This window comes from Ascidiella aspersa, chromosome 4, assembly GCF_963924565.1.
Source record: "Ascidiella aspersa chromosome 4, kaAscAspe10.2, whole genome shotgun sequence".
Taxonomy (NCBI): domain Eukaryota; kingdom Metazoa; phylum Chordata; class Ascidiacea; order Phlebobranchia; family Ascidiidae; genus Ascidiella; species Ascidiella aspersa.
Window position 1 is genome coordinate 8,332,388 of NC_139450.1, and position 25,493 is coordinate 8,357,880.

The 25,493-nt window shown below is 36.7% G+C and overlaps 1 protein-coding gene across 1 annotated transcript in view; it reads right to left on the reverse strand.

Annotated features, from left to right (window-relative positions):
• Positions 1-25,493, reverse strand: part of LOC146146981 (uncharacterized) — an 84,424-nt gene that overhangs the window by 31,870 nt on the left and 27,061 nt on the right. The window contains exons 27-59 of the mRNA XM_083387891.1: positions 25,147-25,353; positions 24,536-24,672; positions 23,836-24,069; positions 23,225-23,334; positions 22,565-22,751; positions 21,624-21,754; positions 20,742-20,880; positions 20,190-20,273; positions 19,569-19,751; positions 16,952-17,165; positions 16,011-16,129; positions 15,106-15,220; positions 14,509-14,672; positions 13,735-13,963; positions 12,412-12,654; positions 11,208-11,350; positions 10,661-10,753; positions 10,401-10,489; positions 9,962-10,127; positions 9,531-9,608; positions 8,698-8,877; positions 7,372-7,573; positions 6,621-6,848; positions 6,081-6,199; positions 5,587-5,803; positions 4,949-5,203; positions 4,337-4,494; positions 2,701-2,853; positions 2,463-2,572; positions 2,080-2,230; positions 1,628-1,708; positions 1,167-1,349; positions 377-587 (exon numbers count right to left, since the gene is read on the reverse strand). Coding sequence (XP_083244017.1) covers positions 377-587; positions 1,167-1,349; positions 1,628-1,708; positions 2,080-2,230; positions 2,463-2,572; positions 2,701-2,853; positions 4,337-4,494; positions 4,949-5,203; positions 5,587-5,803; positions 6,081-6,199; positions 6,621-6,848; positions 7,372-7,573; positions 8,698-8,877; positions 9,531-9,608; positions 9,962-10,127; positions 10,401-10,489; positions 10,661-10,753; positions 11,208-11,350; positions 12,412-12,654; positions 13,735-13,963; positions 14,509-14,672; positions 15,106-15,220; positions 16,011-16,129; positions 16,952-17,165; positions 19,569-19,751; positions 20,190-20,273; positions 20,742-20,880; positions 21,624-21,754; positions 22,565-22,751; positions 23,225-23,334; positions 23,836-24,069; positions 24,536-24,672; positions 25,147-25,353 — 5,313 coding nt within the window. The remainder of the gene's footprint in view (positions 1-376; positions 588-1,166; positions 1,350-1,627; positions 1,709-2,079; positions 2,231-2,462; positions 2,573-2,700; positions 2,854-4,336; positions 4,495-4,948; positions 5,204-5,586; positions 5,804-6,080; positions 6,200-6,620; positions 6,849-7,371; positions 7,574-8,697; positions 8,878-9,530; positions 9,609-9,961; positions 10,128-10,400; positions 10,490-10,660; positions 10,754-11,207; positions 11,351-12,411; positions 12,655-13,734; positions 13,964-14,508; positions 14,673-15,105; positions 15,221-16,010; positions 16,130-16,951; positions 17,166-19,568; positions 19,752-20,189; positions 20,274-20,741; positions 20,881-21,623; positions 21,755-22,564; positions 22,752-23,224; positions 23,335-23,835; positions 24,070-24,535; positions 24,673-25,146; positions 25,354-25,493) is intronic.

Here is a 25,493-nt window from a genome sequence, read left to right on the forward strand (position 1 = left end):
TGCAAAGGAGTGTTTCTCAATCTACAGGTCGCGGCCCAAAATTGGGTCGCTGTTTAATTTGGTTGGGTCGTCCACTATAGTAGTTCACATCTAAGATTTTTTTAAATTGGTTCTAAACAAGATTGTTTCAGTATTTGATAAAGGTAGTTAAAAAAAAACGAAGACACGGGGTGTAGTTATTAAATTCTAACTTATTTGTGATTATGCCTCATGGTGTTCGTTTACAAATAGTTTAACGAAAATAATTGGGCCGCCAAAGCTTGTTATACATACGCTTAGTTTTTGAATTAAGGTTGAGAAACACTGATGCAGAGAAACCTTGAAGGCTACTTATAAACTAAAACAATGACTTTTACACACAAAACTTTGGCTTTACTTTGCAAGTATCGGAATTCCGGGAATGTTCTTGTTCGAAGTTAAGGTTTGCCCTATAGTGTACAGTCCCTTCAGGTGATTTTTTAGGTATCTGGTGTGCAGCTGTCCGCTGTGCTTCGTTTCCAACGAACTATTAGTGTAACTTGATTGGGCCAAAGGAGTTTGGTAAACTTGCATCGACATGTTTGTGACGTTTCCCTCGTAAATTGAACCTGCGGCAGAGTGAATGGTTTTATCAACGCCAATAAAAGCGGATCAATTTTTTTCCAAATGTCGCGAATTCGCGAGGCACCAAAATCTAAACCATTATTATGGCTTTTGTTATACTTGTCAGCGCAATTCCGGTTGTCGTGGATTACACAACTGTATTGCCCTTCAGCACTGTAAAAAATATATTGTTTGAATTCAAGCGGGAAATTTATGATCTTGATTTTGCACGAGGACGTCTGAGAACAAGTTTGGTGGAAGCGCATTTCAGTCGTTAAAACTAAAACGAGAAGTTTGCTGTGTTTACGCATCTGCTTTCAAGTTTTTCGTGATTCCATACAAAAAATGTATCAATTAACCTTTTTTTATATAAATCTAGCAAAAGACTAGCTTAGGAAATTTTGCAGCGAAATCAATATAAATAAAACAAAAGGACTCTCAGATTTTTCTGTTGTCAAATTTGTTGAACAGTTTACTCATTTTAAATTTATCATTAAAATCAGTGGACCGGTTTTGGTTAGTATTTTCATGCAAAATAATTTGCAGTTAAGCTGAGATATTCTTTTCCTTAATAAAGTACGAACTTGTTTCATTTGAGCAAAATCCAAAGCCCACGTGTGATAGAACGCTGTGAACCAAATACACGTCGTGGCTGTTTATAAATTTGTTTGAGAACATCTTGCACTCAATGCCGTCGAACTCCCACACTAGACAGTGTTGGAGTTGTGAGAGGCAAGTCTGGTGGCAATCTTCCACTGAGGTTGCACCTTTAATGAAAATAACACAAAACACAAAATCGGTTAAACCTATTCAATATCATGGGTTTTTGGTGATGGATATCGTTTTATCCGAGCAACATATCCTAGTTTTGGCCGAAATATGTTTTATACGTCACGCTTATATAATTTCATATTTTTCTCGGCCCATCAAAATAAAGCTTATATTATACTACATTCATAATTATTATTAACGACCATTTCTAACCACCTTAAAATAATGAAATGTTGCTGTATTATTGCATAACTGTTGTTATGCAAATACTCACTTTGACTGTTACTTTTTAACTGATCTTCACCCTCAACGTGAACGATGACGTTAGGTAAAACACAATCTCCCGATGAAGAGTCTGTGAAGATAAAAATGATTGTGCCTAAGTTTAAATATAAGTCTTATAAGGTAAAATGTAATCGATACCTTCTGAAATGAGATTGACCAGGAAACAAATGTGATTGTGTATTTAGCTTTAGTTAACTGACGTGGCGTATGGTTAAACAAAGACGACGAGCGTTCTATTATGCAACTTTGTGGTATTGTTGAAGTGCCGTGTACACAACTACAGTTAATCAGTATTTTATTGAATACAAAAAAAATAACTTATTACATTTTAAAATTTGAAGCAAAAGACAATTAGCTACAGCCTGTCGTACTTTTGGAACATTTATGACAATCAGTCTAAAAAAAGTTTGTTTACTGGGTTAAGTTTAGTTTGTTACGAACCTTGGTTGTACATGGTGAATCCGATAACCGATCTTGGCGATGTTACAATCTTGACCCTTTTGCTTATTCCACCCAACACGTGGTAGCACTCGCCCTTATTTTGGGCGTCGTAGCTCCAGCTAATACAGCTATAATTTTTGGAGCATAAATCCTGAAAAGGATAACAACGTAATTTTAGGAAAATACAGGAATTAAACTTACCAAGCGTTTGACTGAATACGTGAACAGCGAAGATTACCGAAATTCACACCGTCCTCAGTTAGAATCGAACTGAATCATTAATTTCTATTTGGCACTATACGTCATTTTTCACTAACTATTTTTCACTAAAAAACAATTAATTTAAAAAATAATAGTCAAATTACAAAAAGAACAATTTTTACTTGACAACGTGTCTTTGTCATTTCTCCTCCTACTGAAACTAGTTCACCTTTGAAAACCAGGTTGTTTTTCTGAAAGTTGCGTGTCCCAGTTAAAAATACACGCACATCATCTACAAAAACAAACATTTGTGAAATGAAATCACTTATAATAAAGTAAAACTGGTTTAGCATTATTTATTTTACGTTAACGATATGATAACCGTAAAAGTTGTTAGGTGATATTTATCCTAATACACACCTGCAACTTCATCTATATCTGGTGGGGCGGCCGGTGTGGTTGTTGTTGTAGCAGTGGTAGTAGGAGTTGTTGTTGTTGTTGTTGTTGTTGTTGTAGTAGTTGTTGTCGGTTTAGTCATTGAAACAGTCGTTGTTGGAAGATTTACCAAATTCACTGTAAATTGATATAGTCAATTTGCATTTAGTTTTGAATTATTTAACCAGCACGAGTTATAATTAGTTTTTACCTGAACTTAGTTTTGGTTTAAAAACTTCGTCACTTTGATAACCTTGAGTTTTTAGCCTAACGTGTGATGTTATTGTAAGAATTGTTGTTGTAGGAACTGTTGTTATAGGAATTGTGGTTGTACGAAGTGTTGTTGTAGATGTTGTTGGTGTAGAAGTTGTTGTAGGGACTGTAGTTGTAGTAACCCTAGTTGTTGTAGGAATTGTTGTTGTAGAGGATGTTGTTGTGGGAACTGTTGTTGTACGATGTGTTGTTGTAGAGGTTGTTGTAGAAGTAGTTGTAGGGACTGTAGTTGTAGTAACCCTAGTTGTTGTAGGAATTGTTGTTGTGGAGGATGTTGTTGTGGGAATTGTTGTTGTACGAAGTGTTGTTGTAGAGGTTGTTGTAGAAGTAGTTGTAGGGACTGTAGTTGTTGTAGGAATTGTAGTTGTAGAGGATGTTGTCGTGGGAATTGTTGCTGTAAGAAATTTTGTAGTAGAAGTAGTTGTAGGGACTGTAGTTGTTGTAGGAACTGCTGTTTGAGAAGTAACTGTAGATTTGGTTGTAATTGTGGGAATTGTTGTAATTGGAGAAGTAGTCGTGATAGGTATGGTTGTTTCTCTTGTAAATGGCTGATAGGAAAGTGTTTTTCTTGCTTGCAAGGTTAAGGGTTTAGCAGCAATAGATGTGGTGGCCACTTGTGTACTACTAGAAGATATTTTTGCTGGTGTAGATTGAGTCACCAAAGAAGGCCCTGTTTGCAGAAAACAGTTCGTTATTGTGCCAATAAAGAGAACTTAAATCAAGTTGAACCCAAAAGTTGTGGCGTAACAAGATCTTGAATAAAGTTGAAAAAATACATGACGATGAATAACAGTTCATGATGATTTAAGATAATGAAGAAAGATCAATCAGTAGGAGGTGATGGTGTAATGAGGCAATGAATAAAGCTAATTAAATATTTGATGGCGTAAATTAAATATGCAAGAAGTTTAAACAGTACGAGATGCAGTACATGTATAATGAAAGAAAGAAGATGAACACCAAGTGATGGATTTATATCACCATAGTAAGGACGATGCAGTACGTGATGGTGTAACTATAATGATTCCCATGAAAAATGTGTGACGATGTACTTAGATTTTTAAAAAGATGAAGTTTAAAGTAATGATGAAATTAGAAAACAAAAAACATAAGAACAAAACTTCAAGGTGTTACTAACTATATAGCAAATTAAATTAGATAAAAACAATGTGTAATGCTTAAACTCTAAATGCCAGAAAATTAGGTATTATGTGAAATTAAGGCACTGAATACAAAACTGAAAAAGGTAAGTTGAAACTACTTTTTGGTAATACTACCAAACTCTCTAAGGCTTTTTACTTGCCAAATGTCCATGCTTACGTTACTTGTGCATTAACCAAGGTCTAACCTGAGGGTTTACGCATAACATAGAGTGGTCGTCCAGTCACGTTTGTCGAAAGTTTAGCAGAAAAAAACGTTGACTTTGTACCGTTCGATGTCGCTGGTACGATTGAACTAACAACGACATTTTGCGTCATTTCCGGATTGCTGACGTCAGGTAATGATCTGCAAAATGTTTTCATTACAAGTAAAGCAATTCTCTATTAGTTGCCAATAAACAGCTTATAAAAAGTTGGACAATAGGTAGTCCACATCTAAGCAAAATCACTGCGGTGGTGATTGCTACATGAAACATTGCTAGAGATGAAATGAAAGAATTTAAGCTTAAATCGTTACATCTAAATGCTGATGATTTGACTTGACTTGCTATAGAAACGACTTAACTTGGATAGGTAAAACTTGGACTTGACTTGTTATTTGTAGAAAATGACTTGACTGGGACATTTTAAAATGACTTATATATAGAAATGCTTAAGAATCATGCAATGGTCGACGACGTGATACAGTGGACGTTTTATTATTTGTTGCTATTAATCGAAACTAAGTTTTATAACCAAACTTTTTAAGGTGACCTAATGCATTTCTCGTCAAACTCAGTTTAGCCTTGGATGATACTTACAGAATTTGATTTCCCGTTTCACCCGGTGACACGAAGTATCGGTGGACACACCAAAGCTTCGTGTTGTCGATTGGACCCATGTCGTCATACTGAACCGCGTCCGATAACGTGACGTAGTTATCCGGGCAGATAGGTTTGTAAAAGGTAAGGTTCGAGAGAAGATTCTCGTCTACGTCCTCGTGCGCCTTGTACGCTTCGATCGTTCCTATTGGCTCGCTGCCGATCGCCGGGACAACCCCTTCTCCGAAAACGTTTCTGTTAGGAAATATCGTTTTTTTATCAGGTGTGTCCCATGGAACGAAATACAATTATATTTGCAATGTAGGCCATGGAAAATTATACTTTTCATTATTATCAAGTCTGATTCAATTGAACTAGAAACTACTGAACATATAGTGATATTTGAAGCTAGACATTTTGAAACTGTATTGATATGCGATACTATTCCGATACCGATATTTTAAACAAAAAGTATCGCGTTCCGATCCTATAGAAAATCACGTCATTCTTATGCTTGAATAAGCAAAATAGCTTGGATTGAAACATCCAACCGTAATTTACTCAGGTATAGTGTAATTAGACCAACTGATTTCGGTAACCCTTTCCAAAGGCATTATGTGTTACTTGAAAACACTCACCTCAGCTCTAAGAACGTATCACCACTTTCATACTTCATCTCCCCCATCGCTTTCCAACCATCTAGAAGGTTTCTTGCGCTTAAGAAATCGTAATCCCTCTCGTTTCTTTCGGCCTGAGTAACTTTCAGCTGACCAGTGGATCTCTTTGGGAAGTGTTCTCTTCCTTGTATCATCATCGCGGCGCCGCTTCGATAGGTGTAGTACCCGTCGTCGCCCGCTTTTGCACAATATATATATTTAAATTGGGCAAATAACATCAATTGCTCTTATTTAAAACAGGCATTATTTTACCTATGTTTGTGGTAGTGTCAATAAATCACCAAACTTCGCAATATAAATTTTCCAAAATATAATCATTAAATGAAAAACGTTGATCAGCCATAACCAGGCACACATTTTAATTTAAATATTTTGTCGCAATTTTCGTCGTTTTTGAAACCCTCGTATAACTTTAAACAAGTTTACGCGAGGAAAAAAAAGTAACATTACAACACCTGGTGAAATTAGCGGCAATACCCGAACAGCGTCAGCATCGCTTTGATTGTGCAGCTGGATAAATTCCGGATTTATTCCAGGCTCTGTTTGTCTCAGCGTTTTTGTGGACGTGAGGTTCCTGGACAACAAACCGTAAATAAAATTAATCGCCATTTATTTGGACTAAAGATGTTATTATCGCACGAAGACAAATTGACATCTGTAAGCTAAAACCTTTTCAGTATTAGGCTCAACTATTAGGCTCATATTATTATTAGGCTCAATAAGTCAACTTTTTTTTGTAAAAAACACTGAATTTAACTTCAGTTTTTAAATATACTTTGGAGGAATAACTAACGTCGATTCAACCTCAGGTATACCCAGTCAAGCTTCCAAAACGTATTAATTTAAAAAATAAATGCCGTAGGATCGCAATCCAATACTTTTGGAGTTCAGTTATTTCCAAAGTGACTTGAGTGGTACTTCATTCTTTTCAAAATAACTTGTTCGCAACACTGCATGACAAGCACAAAAATATTCGTACCATTCAGTAATCTTACCACAGCGTGCGTCCGTATTTCCCTCGGGTCAGAAAGGAATCGCGAACACAGCGCTCTTTATCACCACTTGGCGGATACGAATCAGCAGAGCCGAACAAACTGAGAGGCGAGCTGCCTATCGGACAGTTTGCTTTCCAAAGGCTTCCATGTGTTATCGTGCCTTGGTGTGACTGGACTGGGATTCTTGTGAAACTGAGAGGCTTGAGCAGTGGTTCGCCACGTAGAGGCCTGGATGACATTGTATGGATTTTAGAATAAAATATTTTTGTTTCAATCCACTAGACTTTGGTTGTCAAAATATTTTGTTTTATATTTCAAATACATGAATCCCGATTATAAATCATGTAGCAACTGGTTTTTGACAATAGTGCCACTATGACAGACGTTGAAGTTTTAAAGTAATAAAATGGGCAGTGTTTTGCAATGTTCCCTGTCTGTATTTTCCAATTCTGGCTGTTCCAGTATAAATTATTTTTTTGTTTCTGCATACTTATCGTGGAAAATGTTTAACTGTGTTTACAGTACTCTTAATACTTGGTTGAAATTGCTTCAATATTTGCTAAGAAGAAAACGTTTTCGTTTTTAAAATTTACTAATTTTAAAATTTATTAGTTTTATATGTCCTTCATTAAAGTCGGATCGTGTGTTTCTTTTTTAAATCAAACTGGGTTTCGCAATACGATAAAGGTTGGAAACCATTGCTTCAGAGGCTTTCCTCTGCTGGCATATGTGGTACAACCACGCCACTTACTTTGCAGTTACCGACTGCAGACCGGATCCATTGCCTCTAAGATTTGTCCCAGTATGACCGATCACATACTGTCCACTTGTTGCTTGTGGCTCATACACAGCGAAGCTGGTATTTGGTCTTCTGTTGATTGTAAAAATTTCTTGGTTGGATCCGCGCATAACTTGAACTTGTAAATCGCGTCGGGTATCATAGCTCCATAAATCTATAAAGTGAAAAAATAACACTAGGTCATTTAAACGAACGATAAATACACTAAATTTAAAATTTGTAAACATTCGGAATTGATTTGGTTTGTTTTTCTGTTGCTTGAGACTGTATACTAGCGTATAGACCAGCGGTTCTCAAACTTTTATGCCTCGCGGCCCCCTTAGAAAGGCTTTTAATCCTCGTGCCCCCCCCTCGATTATAAAAAAAATTAGCTAGAATTTGTGACGGCATCATTCTTTCTTCGGGGATGCTTTTTATCACGGTGATTTATAAGTTTTGAGGGTCGTAATGACGCATTTAACATCACCAGCAAGCAGTGCAGATTTGCGAATTTTGGACATTTAATAACACGAAACCTTGTTTAAGCTTCTGTAAAAACGTATTTTCAATAGTAAACATGTGAAAGTATGTGCAATTCAACTATTCCTTGTCCTCTTAAACTGGCTTTAACACAATTAATTTTACAACAAAGTTTATCAATGGAACAACAACAAATCTATTTCTGCGAGCCAAACTGGTAATATCGTTATTTGACGTTTTGTGAAAAAAAATTTCAACTTGCTTGTATTAGTTTTGCTATCATTCGAACTTGCCGTTTACAAACTATTTAAAATGCTGGTTAAACATTCCAAGAAAATGCGGAGTAAACTAGAAAAACACAAATGTTGGTTGTAAGTGACGTAACAATGTTTGTCTATTAGGCGACAGACAAAGAATTGCAAGCTTGAGGTCGACTGTTGCAAAACTTCTCACAAATAGCAGGTAGTAACATGTAATAAAAAATGCGTTACAATAAAAACGTAGGTTTAAAATTAAAAGTTTGAGTTCAACTGAAAAAAGTGGAAATAGTGACACGGTTTTGCAATACCACGACATTGCTACAAACTTATGCTCGTGGCCTCCCAATATCAGCTCCGTGAAAAAAATGTAGGGGATTTGACACTCAAAAACCTGCAGAATTTCTATTGTATTTGCGTAACACAAAAAGTTGATAAACAACACAAAGCTTATCAGAATTTTTTTAAAGAAACAACACATTGGCCAAAAGTTTACATACCAACCATAGAGAATTAGGTTATAGTAGAGTTTTGCATTTCTCTATTTCGCCTTAGAACTCACCTTCATGAAATTTGCAAGTGGAGAGCCCTGTCATTCCCCCTTCAACACTGTCCAGGTTGTTGTGAGTATTTTTCAGGTTTTGATTGTTGAATTGCAAGCAATGGGTTGCGTTTGATGACCAAACAACGCAGGAAGGGTTGTGCAAACATGATTTGGCACACGAGTCAAAGGAATGAGTTTCTAGAAATCGAAAGACAATTTGTTTTTGTAGCTTATGTCAGAACCTTTGTTGTGTTATTCCAAGTATTGCGTTTAAAAGTAATGTAAATACTACAACAAGTTATTCGTCAAATAAAAAGACTTTCGGCTACCGGCTTTTATCTGGTTGAATGTAGCCTAGCCTTGATTTTGTAACATCGTGAACGTTTTCAATGTTCAAGTACCAAATAAAACAAATGTACGTTTTGATACCATTTTGAAATAAATGTATTGTTTGCCAGTGCCCGATAAAGTCAATAGCAAAGCGCAAAATCATATTAAATTTTGTCAGTCTATATTACAACTAAAGCATTTCAGAGTTTATACGCACTATCTAAGTGTAGGGTCAATTGTAAAGTTGTACTATATACTGTTGTTCTGCAAAAAGTGTGCCGCGAAAATCATTTGCCGCGAGCTGACAAAGTTTGAGAACCACCGGTTTATAAACAAGTCGTATAAAGCGTTTTTTCACCTAAAACAACAGAATAAGTCAGGATTTCGTATTTTCCTAGAACGTATTGTTAATGATGTAAAATGTTTATTTGCTTTTCGAATGTTGCTAGAATAAGTTACGAATCGCAAAGAACAAAGTTAAAACGTTATGGCTAATTGTTGTCATTTCTTGCTGTTGTTACCTGTAGTAAGAACGTTCATTTCTGTAGACGGTGTAAGGAATATTGGAATAAATGAACAGCTGGGTAGGTTGGTGTGATCTGTATAATAGTAAACATAGCATAAATTTCTTAGGGGGCAAAGAATAATATTTTGTTATCTTTGCATTGTTTGCCTATTAAACTACAAAGTCACTTTTTTCTGATAAAATTTAACAATTTTAGCTAAACAGAAGAATTACATATGAGCATAAATGTTGTAGCTATAGACAGCTAAGAAATAACAAAGCTCATACGCAACTGTACGTACTTCTGTACGTGTTTTCCTATACTTCTAGTTTTTTGAGTATCACAATTCAGCTAACTTTAAAAAAATTCACTCATTAAAAGACACAGATGTTAGTTATACGTCAACAAAAAATGTCGGAACACGCTTGTATCTATATAAGTTCTACCTGCTTTGGTTGTTGCCGAATTAATGTAAGTGAAAGCTCCTGATTTCGTCATGAACCTAACATCGTGCAGTAGTGTGTCTTCACTCACGTGATAACACTTTGAGTGGTTCGCGTCGTTGTAATCTGGGAGAAAACTTGACGCCACGCAATTGTCCACACATGTATCCTGCAATTAACGCCACGCTGCTGGTTAAATTGCGGCTTTAGAATGTTAATTGTTTAACTTTTGATGCCTCAATTCGTAAAGTATGTGAACGAACTTTTTCACATAACACGAAGTGGTGCTGATTACTCGAATTTTCTAACAAGGCATATTTTTAGAAATATTTGGTCTTCAAACATATTTTTACGGTAGTGGCCACAACATTGTATGCTAATGTTATCTGACAGGTTTGTTTAGTAAATAGAATATGTGCTTTTCAATAAAATAAGCTCCTACCCTGCAATCCAGTAAATTGTGGGTTGAATTTTTCAGATGCCCTTCGAAGTAGAAGTTTCTTTGAAAATTTATGAAGGATTTGCGCAAAGCTAAAAATCACAAAGCAAAAAATATTTTAATTTACAAAAATATTTGCTTCTTCTTTTGTTTTAATTGTACTCACATCTAATCCAGTGAATTTTGAATTTAATATGCAACTTTATTGTTATGTGATGTACTATTTGAAGCAATCTTACACATACATTACAAACATCGTTTACCTTTTGCAGTAAGTGGTATTTTTTTCACAATGGTCACTCCTTTTATTTTTTGTGGATAGTTCACTGGCGCTGTGCAATTGTACGTGGAAATATCTAGAGAAAGGCACGTCAAAACCAGGCATTATGTTGATAGAAAAAATAGCTACTCTGGCAAATTGAATTATGTAATTACCCTAGGAGCTATGTTTCGGGTATTATTTATTACTAAAACTTGTATTTCACTAGTTATATACCCGTTTAATGTATACCTTTTTTCCTGTAACTTTTTTTTTTACTATAACATTTGTTTATGCTCAACAGTGATAAAACAAAACATGATAAAAACTCATATATTAATTAAAACAAGGCTGAAATGAACAAAATTAATAAAGGATCATCACAAAATCTTTTACTGTGTAGCAATTTTAAGTTTTTTTTTCAAAGAGCTACTGAAAAGCAGTCTTTATCACAAATGTTTCGAAAAGAAGAAAAAAATGTTTTTCGAAAAAAACTTTAGGCGAAGTTCTTATCAATGTAGGCTAACCAAGCGATTTGGTGAAACACCTACTGGGGCTATTCTTCAACACGTAAAGGGATTGTCTCTGGCGAATATCCAAAGCAGTAGCAGCCACAAAGAAGTCCATTTGTTGTCCGTCTGCACAAGAATCAGGTTCGATGCGCGCAATTTGGAGGTCTCGTGGTCCACCATCCCTGCAACAAAAATACAAAAATATTTAGGATTTATAATTATCCCTGCCTACCGACGAAGGCATCCATGTGTAGTTTAATGTGTGCCGGCATCGTTCCTCAGTCGGTATTTAGAAGCCCTTCTTGAATACCGAATTTACACAATATTAATTTGAACGTCACATTCATCTCTGTCAAAATAGATTTTCAAAATTAATCACAAACGTCGGACTGTTGTTTTTACAAAAAAACTTTTGCCTGGGTTTTGTTCAAACGATTAAACATTTAATTTTAACGAACACTTGATTTGGACTAGGGTTTGATATAACTTATTTTGATGATGTGACTTCTTATTTTGAGGCCAATCACTTGACCTGTTAACACAATCATTTAAACTGGGACTTAAAGGCCAGAACAAGATTTCTCAAATACAGAGAAAAGTGTTGGAGAAGCACGACGACATAGCTTATTTTTATTGAAAGCGAGTTGTGTTATGCTACTTGTCTTGTGTTTTGTTCAAGTTGAGAAATACAGATCGGATCCCAAAGCTTCGCTGTTATTTTACACTTAGTATTTGGGTCGCCTCGATAAATGTTAAGAAACACTGTACTAGAATCACACCATGAACGTCAAAACTGACGTGATGCTTTCTGCATGCTACAAGCACCTGCTGAAGGACTAGAGGCAGTCGCTAATTATTTTCTTATCGTTTCGTTGCTCGCGTTTATTTCTGCCTTTTTCCTTTTTTTGCTTTCCATTGATTGTACGAGCGTTCAGTGCCATTCACCCTGACGAAGGCGGCTTGTATAGGTTGCCGAAACGTTGGTTAACAATAACAATTACCAGAGGAGCTGTTTTTTATTTATATTACCATGCCTGGTAGCAACAGTTTATGTACTAGAATTACATTGCATGCAAATCTATAACCGTCAGACTTTTTATAACCATTTGCATATAATACTAGTTCTATCCTAAGGATTATTGCAGATGTGTTATAATTTAAAAAACACTTGCCTGGGCATAAGTTAATGTCCCAAGCAAGTTGAAAGTTTTCGATTTGACTTGTTTACAATACTTGATCTTACCAGACAACTCCTCCAGCGTGTGCCTCGCTAAGATGGTCGATATGGACGCAAGCGTATTCTTCAATGTTCGGTCGTTCTCCTTTCAAAGAAGCCACGTCACCCAAAGCGTGGTAGGGCTTGCTGCAATTCAGTCTCCAAAAAGTTAAATTGACGAATCCGCTTTCGTCTGAGTCGTTAAAGGCGCGCGCTTCCAGGGTCCTTTCGAAGCCCAGTGGTCGTGAAACACCTTTTCCTTGTATGTTCCTATGGAAGGAAGAACATCGTGCAGTATAGTTGTGTTGTTAAATTTCATTAAACAAAAGGCAATTTTTATATAAAGGTTTGATTTTGCGATTGTGAATTTACGATTGCCATCATTTTAAGGTTTATATACCTAAATTGCAAGAGATTGTTTTTTTTAAAGAAATTATAGAACCTATAAGTTTGCCAAATTATCTTTACAAAATCGGTTTTGGTTTGATTCAACTTTGGTTCTAAAAAAACAACATTTATTCGCTATTGAATTAACAAAAATGTTAATAAAGACCTAAACTGTTACTGTATTTCTGACATACAACTTGGTTTCAGTATTGCAGCGGTCTCTAATCTTATTAATATATGTCTAGGTTTACCATGTACACCCAAAGCCATTGCCGGCTCACCAAATCTGTCGACCAATAACACAAGCTATAGGATAGATGTCGTTCCTCTCTGAGCCTGTGTGGCTCAGTTGCTAGAGCGACGGTCTTGGTATGACCGGATGTCGTGAGTTCTAACCTCACTGCAGGCTATTTGTTTTTCTAACCTGCCTGCTTGCATAATTGTTTGACAGAATCAATGAGTCTGCAATGGCGTTAGGTTTACTAATGATACGTAAGCCTTAATCGTTGGTCAAAGTGCAGCTTTAGAAGGGCCAGAATCTCGCCGCTAGATCACATGCAGTTGTTAACACACATATGTGTGTACATGTTCATTGAATAGTGTTACCACGTTGATTATTAGCGAATAGGTTTACCATGTTGAAGTTAGGGTATTTAGTCATGACGTCACAAACTAATGTCGTAGCGGTGTAATTTAAAGAAGCATTTTGCTACTAGCCAATCCCTGTGCAAACGTGCATTTAATACAAGGAAACAAAAGAATCAGGCATATTTACATACATTTGGGGCAATGTTGACCAAATAACCATAGCATTATTTTGGTTGAACGACTGGGAAGCTGGGATAAAACTCTAAAAACTAGGGCCGTCTCGGCTAAAATGGGACTTATGATACTCCTAGGTATGCTCATCTCGAATACATCAAGTTATTGAAGAATAAATCACTACTTGGTCACAATGCCTACCTAATGGTGGGTACTCCCCGGTTGTGTTTCCCGCCGGCTGTGGCGACTTGTCCTATCTTAAAGAATCCCTGTGGTAGATTGCTCGGCTCCAAGACTGAGAACATTCGCAGCACAGTGCTCTGGTTGGGAAGCTTGTGGTAGGCCTCTATGGCGGTTTGGTCGTGGCCGGCCTTTCCCAATTCCACCTCGCTTATGTTACGTACGCGGTACAAAAGCGAACCATCCTTTTCTGGGTGAAACAAACATGTTTTTCAATTTAGCTTTCATGGGGTACACTTTTATTTAGCAAATATATATTTTACCCCACGAGCTTATTATGTTTACATAAGTTTCAAAACGAGATTTGTTTGACAGTGTTCTAATCTATAATTTAATGATTATAGGTATAAACTGTTTTTCCTGAGTAACCACGCAATTTGCTTCGTGTAAAAATAAGATTGAATTACAAAAGCTTTTGTTTTCTATGTATTAGCATGTTACGCGTTTGTCTATTTAAAACAAAACTAAGGTAAAGTATTGTATTTTTGTTGTGTTTTCAATTGTTTAAAATAATCTTAAAACGAATATTGTTTACAAATCATCGACACAAAATATTTTGATAAGATGTTCAATTATTTTATAAAAATTCGTAGATAAAATAAATAGAGGGACTTGAGATGAAAATAAATGTATTGCTTTGTGTTTATAAGTAAAGATTAGTTTTCTTTTATCATAAACTAATCCTATAAGTATTTAGCGCCTTATTATATGGCACTTATCACGTGTTGGTTCAACCTGGCAAAACTTTTGGCAGCGTGAACACGTGCAGGTGTTTAAGGTCACGATTGGTCACGGTCAAATGATCAAAGACTTTGAAAAAGTTGAAGTCAAAATCTTTATCTGCATCTTTTGGGAGCACTTTCCACATAGAAACGTCGTGGATTATTCCGCTTTCATCTCTAAAAAGATAACTTCAGTTTAATCGAGTCATCTGCTGAAACAACTTTCCAGAAAAACTATGATGTGTCTATTTTCCAACTAAATCCTCACACTGGAGTAACTAGTCTAGATTTTCTCTTTCAAACAGTTGATTAAGCGGTTGAATTGCCTTTTATATTGGGTAGTAGACTTTGTGACAAACATAATACATACTTTTACAATGAGAATAGAACATTTTACGATGTGCACACATTTCAATGAAACAAAAAAGTAAAGGTAAATGTCATTTGACAGTTGACACCCATAGAAAAGAAACGAAGGTTTTTATTGTGTCACCCTTGTTGGCACATGCACATGGCAACAACGACTAAACATGGAGAAAATTGCTGCTTTTGTAAATCGTACTTTTTTATAAACAAAACAAAACACACAGAAAGATAATGAATTACTTACAAAAGCTTTTTTCCCATCACGACGGGCCTAAGGAAGTCGTTGTGGACGCATCTAAACAGATCCTTGTGAGTGTCGTTGCTCGCCAAAGTAGCAACGTTCCCCAGCGAAGAGTAACCTAAACGCAAAGTTTCTTTAAGATCCGCAAAGCACTTAGCATTGAAGTGGTATTGAGGTAGGTTAGCTTTATTGAGAATGGTTCTGAATAAGATAGCTCCAAAATTCAACAAAATTGCGGAAATAATACGAAGACATGTCTCATATGCACCAAATTTTCAATTCATAAATGCTATTGTCAATGTGTCATGTTCACTTAAAGCTTACGAAACATCCAGTAACGAGAATTTGGTCGCCAAAGATTTAATGTTATAGTTTTGCTCAATATTTTCGCCCCTAAAATAGGTTGAGTAACATTGGAGTAGAACTACTCAATGTAACACTGCCAGTGCTCTTTACCACCGACCTATACCGTTGTTAAACTTAAAATACAAATGCGAACCACAAATATAAAGAATTGTTTTAAATGGTTCGTCACACACCATTTTGCGTACTCCTATAAAAAATGCGTTTTATGGCGAATCTTTCTTTTCACTGCTGCCAAAATTAAGCCAGCTTTTTGAAATACGATTAAGTATTTCGAAAATGCTTGGTTTAAAGATTTACCACAAAACATTCCACTTAAACCAAAAGATTTGATTAAACAGTTCCATTTTGAACAAAAAACTTAAAATAAGTTCAAACACTGCAACTTTTATCAATTATTTCAACCTTAATTATGCGTTAATCAAGCAAACAAGGTTACTGAATTTTATATAAGTAAAACACACCGTCTGTAGACTTGAATTTTAAAGGAAATGATTTAAATTCAGACGGTTTATCTAAAATATATAATAGGCTACATAATTTACCTTTCGGGCATTCCATGTGGTACAGTCTAAACATCGGCAGATTGGAGTTCGGTGGGATGTTTCGCGACCAAATGTTGTGCAGCTCCGGCATTTTAGCAAGTGGTTTTCCCACCAGAGGTCTAAAAAACATTGCCAAATGTTTTTTGATGTAAGTTTGTTGCAGCAACTAGAGTATTCAGGCAGATAATGTTTTTTGTGTGGTTCAATTGTTTGCACCATACTTTCTGAGCTTGTATTGTTCTGTACTCATATAAGGTAGGTTTCAGTAACATTTGGTCAAATTTTCATTAAAATGTAACAAATATGCTTGCTTTATGCAAATCTGTTTCACACTCGTTTGCCAACCGTTTTAATTAAAGATACTATAGAATAAAATTTTTAAACACTTTAAACTTGAGCAAGCATTTTATTAATCATATTAAATTATAACAGTTACGTTTATTACAACATTGACCCTTACATATTATGTTTTGTTTAGAACATTGAGCTTAAACATGTTATGTTTATCTTACATTTTGATATTTATCAAATCACTTTTATTAAACACTTTGACATTTGACCCAACATTTCAGGCTTGAAAAAATAACTTTATTAAAAGCCATTCAGATGAATAATTATACTACAATATAATGCTTTTGGCCCCATATATTGCTTTGATCAAAGAAGTCGATTTTGAACAAAAAACTTTGATTAAACACTTTGACCTGAATATACCATGTTAATAAAACATATGACTTTAAACATGTTGCTTTAATCAAACTATTCAATTTTAACCAAATACCTTTTGTCAAACACTTTGGTCAAGAAATGCAACGTTTACCAAACATTTTAACATCAAAAATCATGCGTTAATGAAACATTTTTATCTCGTGCATATAACCCTCTTGAAACTTCCAAATTAATTGAACAACTAAAGCTATTAGCATTGTGTGGAAACCTACTTGGCGTGCACCAAACTGTACGGCGCCGTCTCTGAAGAATTGACAGCAACTTGACCGAGAGCGAAGTAGTCCTCAAAGGTGGCGTAGCTGGGCGGGAACGACCACACTTTTGTGTCGCCCTGTTTCGACGCGATCGTCACTCCCAAACGTCGAGGCAACTTACGACGCCGAACGCTCATTGACATCGATGTGTGTGAGGATTTTAAAAGCTCCCCTGAAGAAAAGAGTTTATTGCTTGAACGCACTGGGTTTAACACTCTAACACCAATAAAGCAATAATATCTAAAGAGAAATTAACCATGATAACAATAGAGCAAAGAATATGGCCAAGGTAAGAATAAGACCAACGACATAATAAAGTCGAAGTACACAGTAAAATCTACGAAAGAAGACCTAAACCTGTTGGCAACTTGACCTAAAACCATCGATTTAAGTTCGAAATGGCCTAAATAACATCTGAGATGGATATTGGGACAATTGGTGGCCGACGAGCTGGCAATGCTGTTATGGTATTGTAGCGAACCTACCGATGTGCATCCACGTTCATCGAAGCGTGCAGATCGCCTTTTTTCCTATTTCGCAATTGTACATTTATAAACGCGTTTGTGCTCCCTCTTTACCTTAACTTAACCATGTCGCAGCTACGCAATTAAAGCACCAACTGCTTTACTGGTGACCCCCGTGTCCTCCCCCGTGTCAAAACGTTTTTTGAAGGTCAAAAGAAGAAATTGAACAACTGGAATCTAAGAAAGTTAGTTGAATGACTATCGCCTGTTCTACAAAGCTTCCCACATTCTGGGAAACACAGCTCTAAGATTTTGGCTACTCGGCTCGACACAACGCAATCGAAGAGCGCTTGCTTTCGGCATCTGCGCTTTCCGATAGGAACGCGCAACGCAGCAGCTAATCAGCATGCCTTCACTTTGGGACAACCAAGACGCAATGCTCTTCGCTTTAGTTGTTTATTCTTTCCCGGCAGGAACGGCAGCGCAACTATTCAACTTCATTAACTGGACAATCAAGAGGCAGCGTTCATTTCTTCAATTTTCTACCCGTTCCCGGTAGGAACTTAAAGCGCGACTTTTTGTTTGTAAACACGTTTTCTCGGGCGAATCGAAACACCTGTTTCACGAGAGTAGATGCCCGCTCTACTAAAATACGTTTTCTCGTTGGCACACTCGTCCCTGGTGGCTACAACACATGCCGGAGGATATTCGATTGGCAAGGCCGCTGAAGAAAGCTGCTGCTTTCACGCTCGTCTTGAACATCGAACCAATCCACAGGGTTCCGCTCGTAAGACCGCTTATGGAAGCTAGCCTACCTGCGTTTGGTACTAGCTCTTCCTCGCTCGTCTCGAACGGCGCACAAACCCTTCAAAGGATCCGTTCCCAAGACAGCCTATGCAAGCTCGCCAACTATTTTCGCCGTCGATGCAACCCGCAATATTCACTACGTCACCGACGTGGCGTACAAGAGCGAATTGAACTCGCCCACATGCATTTAGTCTCTTGACCATGGCCAATGTTCTCAAAAGCAACCCGACGAACCTCCCTGCAACCTACGCAACTTCACACGTGCCCGCTTCTGGAGGGGGGTTCTGTAGCGAACCTACCGATGTGCATCCACGTTCATCGAAGCGTGCAGATCGCCTTTTTTCCTATTTCGCAATTGTACATTTATAAACGCGTGTTTGTGCTTTTGCTCCCTCTTTACCTTAACTTAACCATGTCGCAGCTACGCAATAAAGCACCAACCGCTTTAGTATCAACGTTTGGACGCCGCTTGTTTAGCACCTGACTGTGTGCCCTGTTTGGGACAGGACTGTGAAATGGGTTGGTTAGAATGTGGGTTAGTGTTTAAATTAATAGGGGAGTTGGTGATAAAGTTAAGGTTGTGGGTTGGGCAAACAATTGATAGGTCTTATTCTCAGTTAGACCTTATTTCGACAATTGTGTATTAGTCGTATTTTGGCCAACTGTGCTTTATACCGATGATGATGTTTTTCCACAGTTGTTATTTTTGCTGAAGTCCTGAGTCCTTAACCTATGTGTATTGCCCTTTGATGATGTTTTGTTTTTACTATAAGACCGATGATTCTAAATGCGCTGTCGTTATTACGCAAGTATATTTGCGCACGTTGACTATGCGGTATAGTCACAGTCAAGACTAAGTTCTTCAGATGTTTTTGTGAAGTTAATTTCGGCCTACTCTAGACCAGGGTTCACCAAACTTTTTTTCATTAAGAGCTGGATGACTGTTAACAATGGTGATCATGGGATGGAATATTATAGCGATTTACGATCCTGGGCCGGATTTAAAGTTTTGTTTCGAACCTAATTGACTTAATATTAAAAGAAAAACGTACTTTCCAAAAGAGTAAATGCGCTTTACGAAATCGCCGTTTAGCTTTATCTTGGATTTGCCCCCCGATGAATTTTTCCCTTATTAAACTATTAATGACCTATGAAATGTGCCACGGGCCGGATGAACTAAACTGGCTGACCGGATTTAGCCCGCAGGCCGAATAGTCTGGTGACCCCTGCTCTATACCAATAGTATTCATCTTGCTGCCCCTAGTTTGTGAAGCTCAGATGTGTGTAAGTAAATTAGGGTTTACTTGGGTCCAACGAGTTGCTGCTGAAACCGACGAACGAGCGAGTTTGCGGTTTCAGTTGTATTCCTCCATTTATTGCAGCCATTTGGGCAAGATTTGTGGACACAATGTGGCACTTAGTCCCGTCGTGTGCCCACAACTCGCAATCTGCTTTGCATGCATCTCTACAGTTGTACACTGATGGATCTGTGAGCGTAGAAAGACACATAAATGATGTTTGTGCGTATATAATAAAATGATCAATCTTTGGTCGTGAATGTTTAAGTTTTTTTTAAATCCTGAACGTTTTACACTGTTGTTAAGTTTTCAATTATGGATAACATTGCAGTTATTATTTAAGTTTTAGTGTGAAAATTTAAATGTTCAGCTAAAGTATGTTTTGCCGTGTATTGTCAACATGCTCTTATTACTTCGTTTGAAAATATAGTTTGCTTTAAAGTTCAAATTTACAATCTTATTGAGGTTGTAGTTAAGATTAAATATTAATTAATTTTATTCGGAAGTAATTGTCGTCATTTATATGCAAAACCAAGAAATGTTATTAATAAATATTAAATTAGATATTTTAGCATTTTCTTATGCTTTGGTGTTTTTGCAAGCGCTTGATTACCGCATATGTCGTACCTTGAAAACTGGTTGAGTTGCTGATGATTGCTGGGTGAAGAAATACTTGACCAAAAACCCGCATGAAATCGTTTTCTGCCACTCCTGAAACACAAAGTTAGTTGCTAAAGTGAATGTTGTTGAGTTCACCGTGTTTGTATAAACCCAGGAGAACCATTTTTTAAGATTTCTTGGCTACTATACATAGATTGTGGTCGCATAGTTTATTTTTGCAGAATTTTATTTGTTTAAAATGGATCAAAAAGTGCTTTACAAGGTCAACACAAGTTTTTTTTTTAAAGTATTACTTTGTATATGATTTGTGATAAAATTTACTGAAAAATGCAGATTTCAAGTCAAAATGCGGGAAGAAATAGGCTGTTAGCCGGCAAAAGTTTATTTGGTCTGTTTCAGAACCTGAATCATTTACCAAGCGTACTTCTTGTCAACTTGTTTGTGTGTTTTATAGTTTAATCTAACTATTTACATCGAAGTAGTAAATATACTGTTTGTCCTGTGGTAAGAGCTGCCTTAACACTATTGTAAGATAACAATGATATTACATTCACTTACCTGTTCGATAGAGGGAATTTGTAAAAGTGTTTCCGCAAGTTTGCGATTCGTTCAACTTGCAAGGCATCGAGCAGTTTGCATCCGTGGGCATCCAACCATGACCGCCGAATGATGTTCCGCACCAACACTCTTCACCAAACTAGGAAAACAAGCAAATTACCAAAAGTGGCATATTTGAGAAAATATACAAATCGACATAATACAAAGCAAATTGTAAACTTTCCTAATATTAATAACCGTTAATACGAGTGACGTGTCTGTATGCTTTAATCTGGCCCAGCTGGTTATTTGTATTATAAAACATAAAAAGTTCGTCAAGCGTCCATGATTTACTTCTCAAACAAGGGAAGGCTTGAAGAAAAACTGCCCTTCGGGGAGATTTGAACTGACCGATCTCATAATTATTATTGAAATTATGTTTACACAGAATTTTGGAGCACAATGTTAGAAGGTTTTAGTTACACATAGTGGGAATATCAAAGCCCATATAGAGGTAGATAGCATTTTGAACGTTTCGAATATCTCTAAAAAAGAAATATTCAAAACGTTCAAAATATTACCCACTTCTCAAAAACGAAACGTTTCAAAATATTACCCACAGACATAAAATATACCCACACACAATTTACTGAAGTTGTTGTTTTATCAAAGATAACGGCTTGCATACTATAGAACACGTCTTCAACAGACTAACTGAATCAGGCTAGCCTGGTTGCATGAATATCCTTGATTGATTGACTGATTCGGTTAGTCTGTTGAAGACTTATAATGCACTATTTTAGATGGGTGTATTTCTACTATGTTGTCCCATTTTTGCGCGTATTGACACAAAATAATTCAATAATTTCGGACGAGTAAAAAATAAATGTTACTTTCACTTACCTGAAGACCAAAATACGGCATTTGCTTTTCTTTACAAATTAGCTTGCACGTGTCTACAGTTGATCGTTTGAAAGGACCTTCACCAAGATCCCGCAAATAAGACTTTCTGTCGATAAAGCAGCCGATATAACCTGAAATCAAAGGGTAAATTAAACTGATTAAATAGTAACAAAATTGTAAACATAAAACTGACTTCTCGCGCGCATCTACTTGAATTTGACATCACAAATGTTAATTCAAATCAACCTTTCGTGTATTAGTTTAATATTTTCAAAAGTAAAATTTTGCTATTGAAATGGACCCAGCAATAAGGCCGAAATTAGAACAACAACAATATCGTAATAATACAGAGTTTGGAACAAGACCAAAATAGAAGTAAAACCTAGTAAATCGGAATAAGTCTCAAACCTGACGGAATAAGACCTAAATGACAAGACTAAGGTCTACACATCCTTTTACCTAATAAATCACAACCCTAAATTCATCATTAACTCCAACAGACCAATGCCAAAGCAGCGGCGCCCTAACGGTGCCGTTTAAAATAGGGTGTCCAAATTCGACACCAAAATTACCGATGTTAGACCGATCGTCCCACCCTCTTTTTACAGTTTTCTTTGTTTACAAAAGACCATTAGGGCCTTCTTCAATGAATTTAGGACTTATTTAGACAGGCCTAAGTCTGATTCAACGATGTAAGATAATATTCTGTTGGGGATGTTACTGCGTATTTGGCTTTATTATGTCCTTGGTCCTCTTAATACTATGGTATTACACTAGAATATTCTAAATAAATATAGTTGATTTGTACGTCTTACTGTGTGTTCACGTTAAAGCAAAAAATACCATAACACAAAGGCGCAGCGTCAATTTGAAATACATAATCACAATTTTAGCATTCTCTTTGGATTACACAACAAATGCGAGTTGCATTTTAAACCCACCACTTTCGCAGTTCGTGAACCCCAAGAATGCGTCTTGCGCTCGAACCAGTGTGAGGTTGGTCACAAGGTCACCTTCGAACACGTGGTAGCACTGCGAGGCAGTATGAGGAGAGTTTCCGGTCCATGGAGCCAACAAAGAAGGCACGAAACTCCAAGCAATGCAAGTTGCAGATTTTTCGCACATTTCCTAGAAACACGAGAATTAATTCAAAGGAATCACAGCTTAAAAAAGGATAAAATGAATTGTATGTAGAAATTTAAACGAAGTCGATTTAAAAACCTTAAACCAGGTCATTATTTTGAATAAAAGTTAATTTTGTCGTCATACTAGTGCTATTAACCTGGTAAAATAACTGCCTAAACGACACTGCGATTTAAATTATCGGTATCAATTTTAAACAGGTCAAGGATATTTACATACTATACCGTGTAGTCTACAAAATTTCAACGTATAAAAGATAAAACCATAAAACTGATATATGAAAGAAAAACGCTTACTTTAAATGCCCGGTCACAGTCATCTCAAATTATGTTGTAATATAGACTTGGACCGCCGGAAAGTGAATTAAAAAAAAATAGAATTAGTCATGTTTGCACGAAAACAAGAAGGCAAACCATTGTATTACTTCGCTAAAAATGAGTGTACTCAAGCAGGCGAACCTTGCACTTATCCATGTAACTGAATCCGTCCAATTCGCGCGCGTTCACTTCGCGCCCTTTTAACACGAGGTCACGCTTGAGTAAACATCCCCAGCCGGCAATGGCCTCCCCTGTTGAGAAAAGATGAAACCAATCGCATTTTACCATGAGGAATGCAGCAGAATACAAGTAAAAAGAATGCTGCATTAGGTACAACTCTCTCATGGTGCTAGCAATTACAGGTCAAAGATTCGTAAAAGCTATACAGACATTTTCGCTGATATGATTACAGTTTTGGGGATATTTAAAGGATGAGCTCGTTAACTCATTTAAAAGCGTAGTGGTTGCGTATTCCCATGGGCTTGAGTTTTAATTTAACTTTAGTAGCTTGGTTGGCCAGTGGTCTAGTATTAAACCAACATGAGTTAGTATAATACTTGAGTTGCTTGGCTGCTCATTCGGTAGAGAAGTGGTCGCTTAATTTTATACTATATAGGGATCGTATGATCCACAATTACCGAATGTGTCAGAAACATCAGATATACAATTTGCACGGGAAAACAAGCATAAGCCTTAACGTCGCACAAAAAAAATACTGCATTGCTGGAATACACTATTTTTGTGAAACAAACCTGCAGTTAGTTTCGGTGTTTCTTTCTTTACATAAGCAGTGGTCGCCGGCACAGTAGTTGGCTGTGTTGATGTTGTAGTTGGTTGTGTGGTTGTTGTTGTTGTCGCTGTTGTTGGTTTTGCTGTAGTTGGTTTTGCTGTAGTTGTTGTTGTAATTATTTTTGTTGTAGTTGTTGTTGCTGTTGTACTGGTTGATGTGGTTTGAATGGTTGGTTCGGGACAAACTGCCATCAAGTCTGCACCGATACAATTTCAACATGCCGATTTTTGACAACATACAATATCAACATGCCAATTTTTGGACAGTCATTTAATTCCAATTGACAGTCAATTGATTACCAATGACATTTGTGCATTTTACAAGATCTATTTTAGAATTATAACGTTATAAAAAGTCCCACACATTTCTAGTTAAGACGATGCAATAATCGGCAACAAACGTATTTATCCTATTTATCTTAATAAACGACAATGCTTAGTAAAACAATTGGAGTTAATGAAAATCGATTTAAAAATGAATGATTTAACTCACATTCACCCCTGTTTGTTCGCCCTTGCAAAAAATCTATTCAACCTGAGGTCTGGGTGCTATTGTACGTTCATTACACTCAGTAGAATCAAACTAGCAATTCTAACAATTTTTTCTCTTCAAAGTTATTTGATTACCAACATGTAATTATAGTACGCTTCTTGCCTATCTACCTGATCGGAGTTTTAAGGTGTAAACCCTCTCGTTTTCCGTGCTCGCATTGACTACTTTGAACAGGGACATGTCTTGCCCGGGGCATTCAGAAGGTCCAATCTTTCGAATCGCCCAATTGCTTCCTTCGTACAGGCGCCTGAGAGACAATGACAAACGTGTTTAGATGTAAGATGCTGGATGGAATTTTGAAAATGGGTGTTTATGATATTTATGTTATTTCCAATATGCTATTGGATTTTACTTCAGTCAAAATTTCTTTGAATTATCAATGCTTTAATATCAGATTCCACGACTAATAGTAGCCTACAGTAGTGCGCCATATACCTTTGTAAAGACACCCTTTACAAAGTTGTCAAAGCAAATAATAATCTATTTATAGTTAGTCTCCAAGTCATGCTCTAGCTAAACAACTTTAAATATTTATTTTGCCAAACTCGCTTAATGAATCTGTGTGATCTATATGTGACCAAATTATTACATTTAGGCACGACCTGTGATCTTCAAACGCTTTATTATCTCAAAACACTACTAATAGAAGCAACGTGATTGACTATTTTTCCTTTTTAAAAAACATTCTACCCATAATTGGCAAAATAAACCCAATCTTTACCACGTGTCTCCAAGTTGACCTCTGACAGCGAAGGTCGAATCGACGCATGCAAACTTGTTGAGGTCAGGGGTCACATCCGAGTTGCCAACAACGTCACCTAGCGGCAGGTAACCACGTGGACAATTGATTCGCCAGAACCTGCTGCTCCCGTCAGAAGTGAGGCGGGTGAAACCGGTGGGTTGACTAAGAGCTTGACCTTCCCAAGGTCTGAAAATGTTTAGTATTAATTTGGCGTAAATTGTACCTTCAGTACAGTCATTAGACACTTTTTTAAAATGTTTAAAGAGTGTTGTTGATCGTACAACTTGAGTGTACTCTAACAGAGCAAAGAGTTTTATCACCTCCTA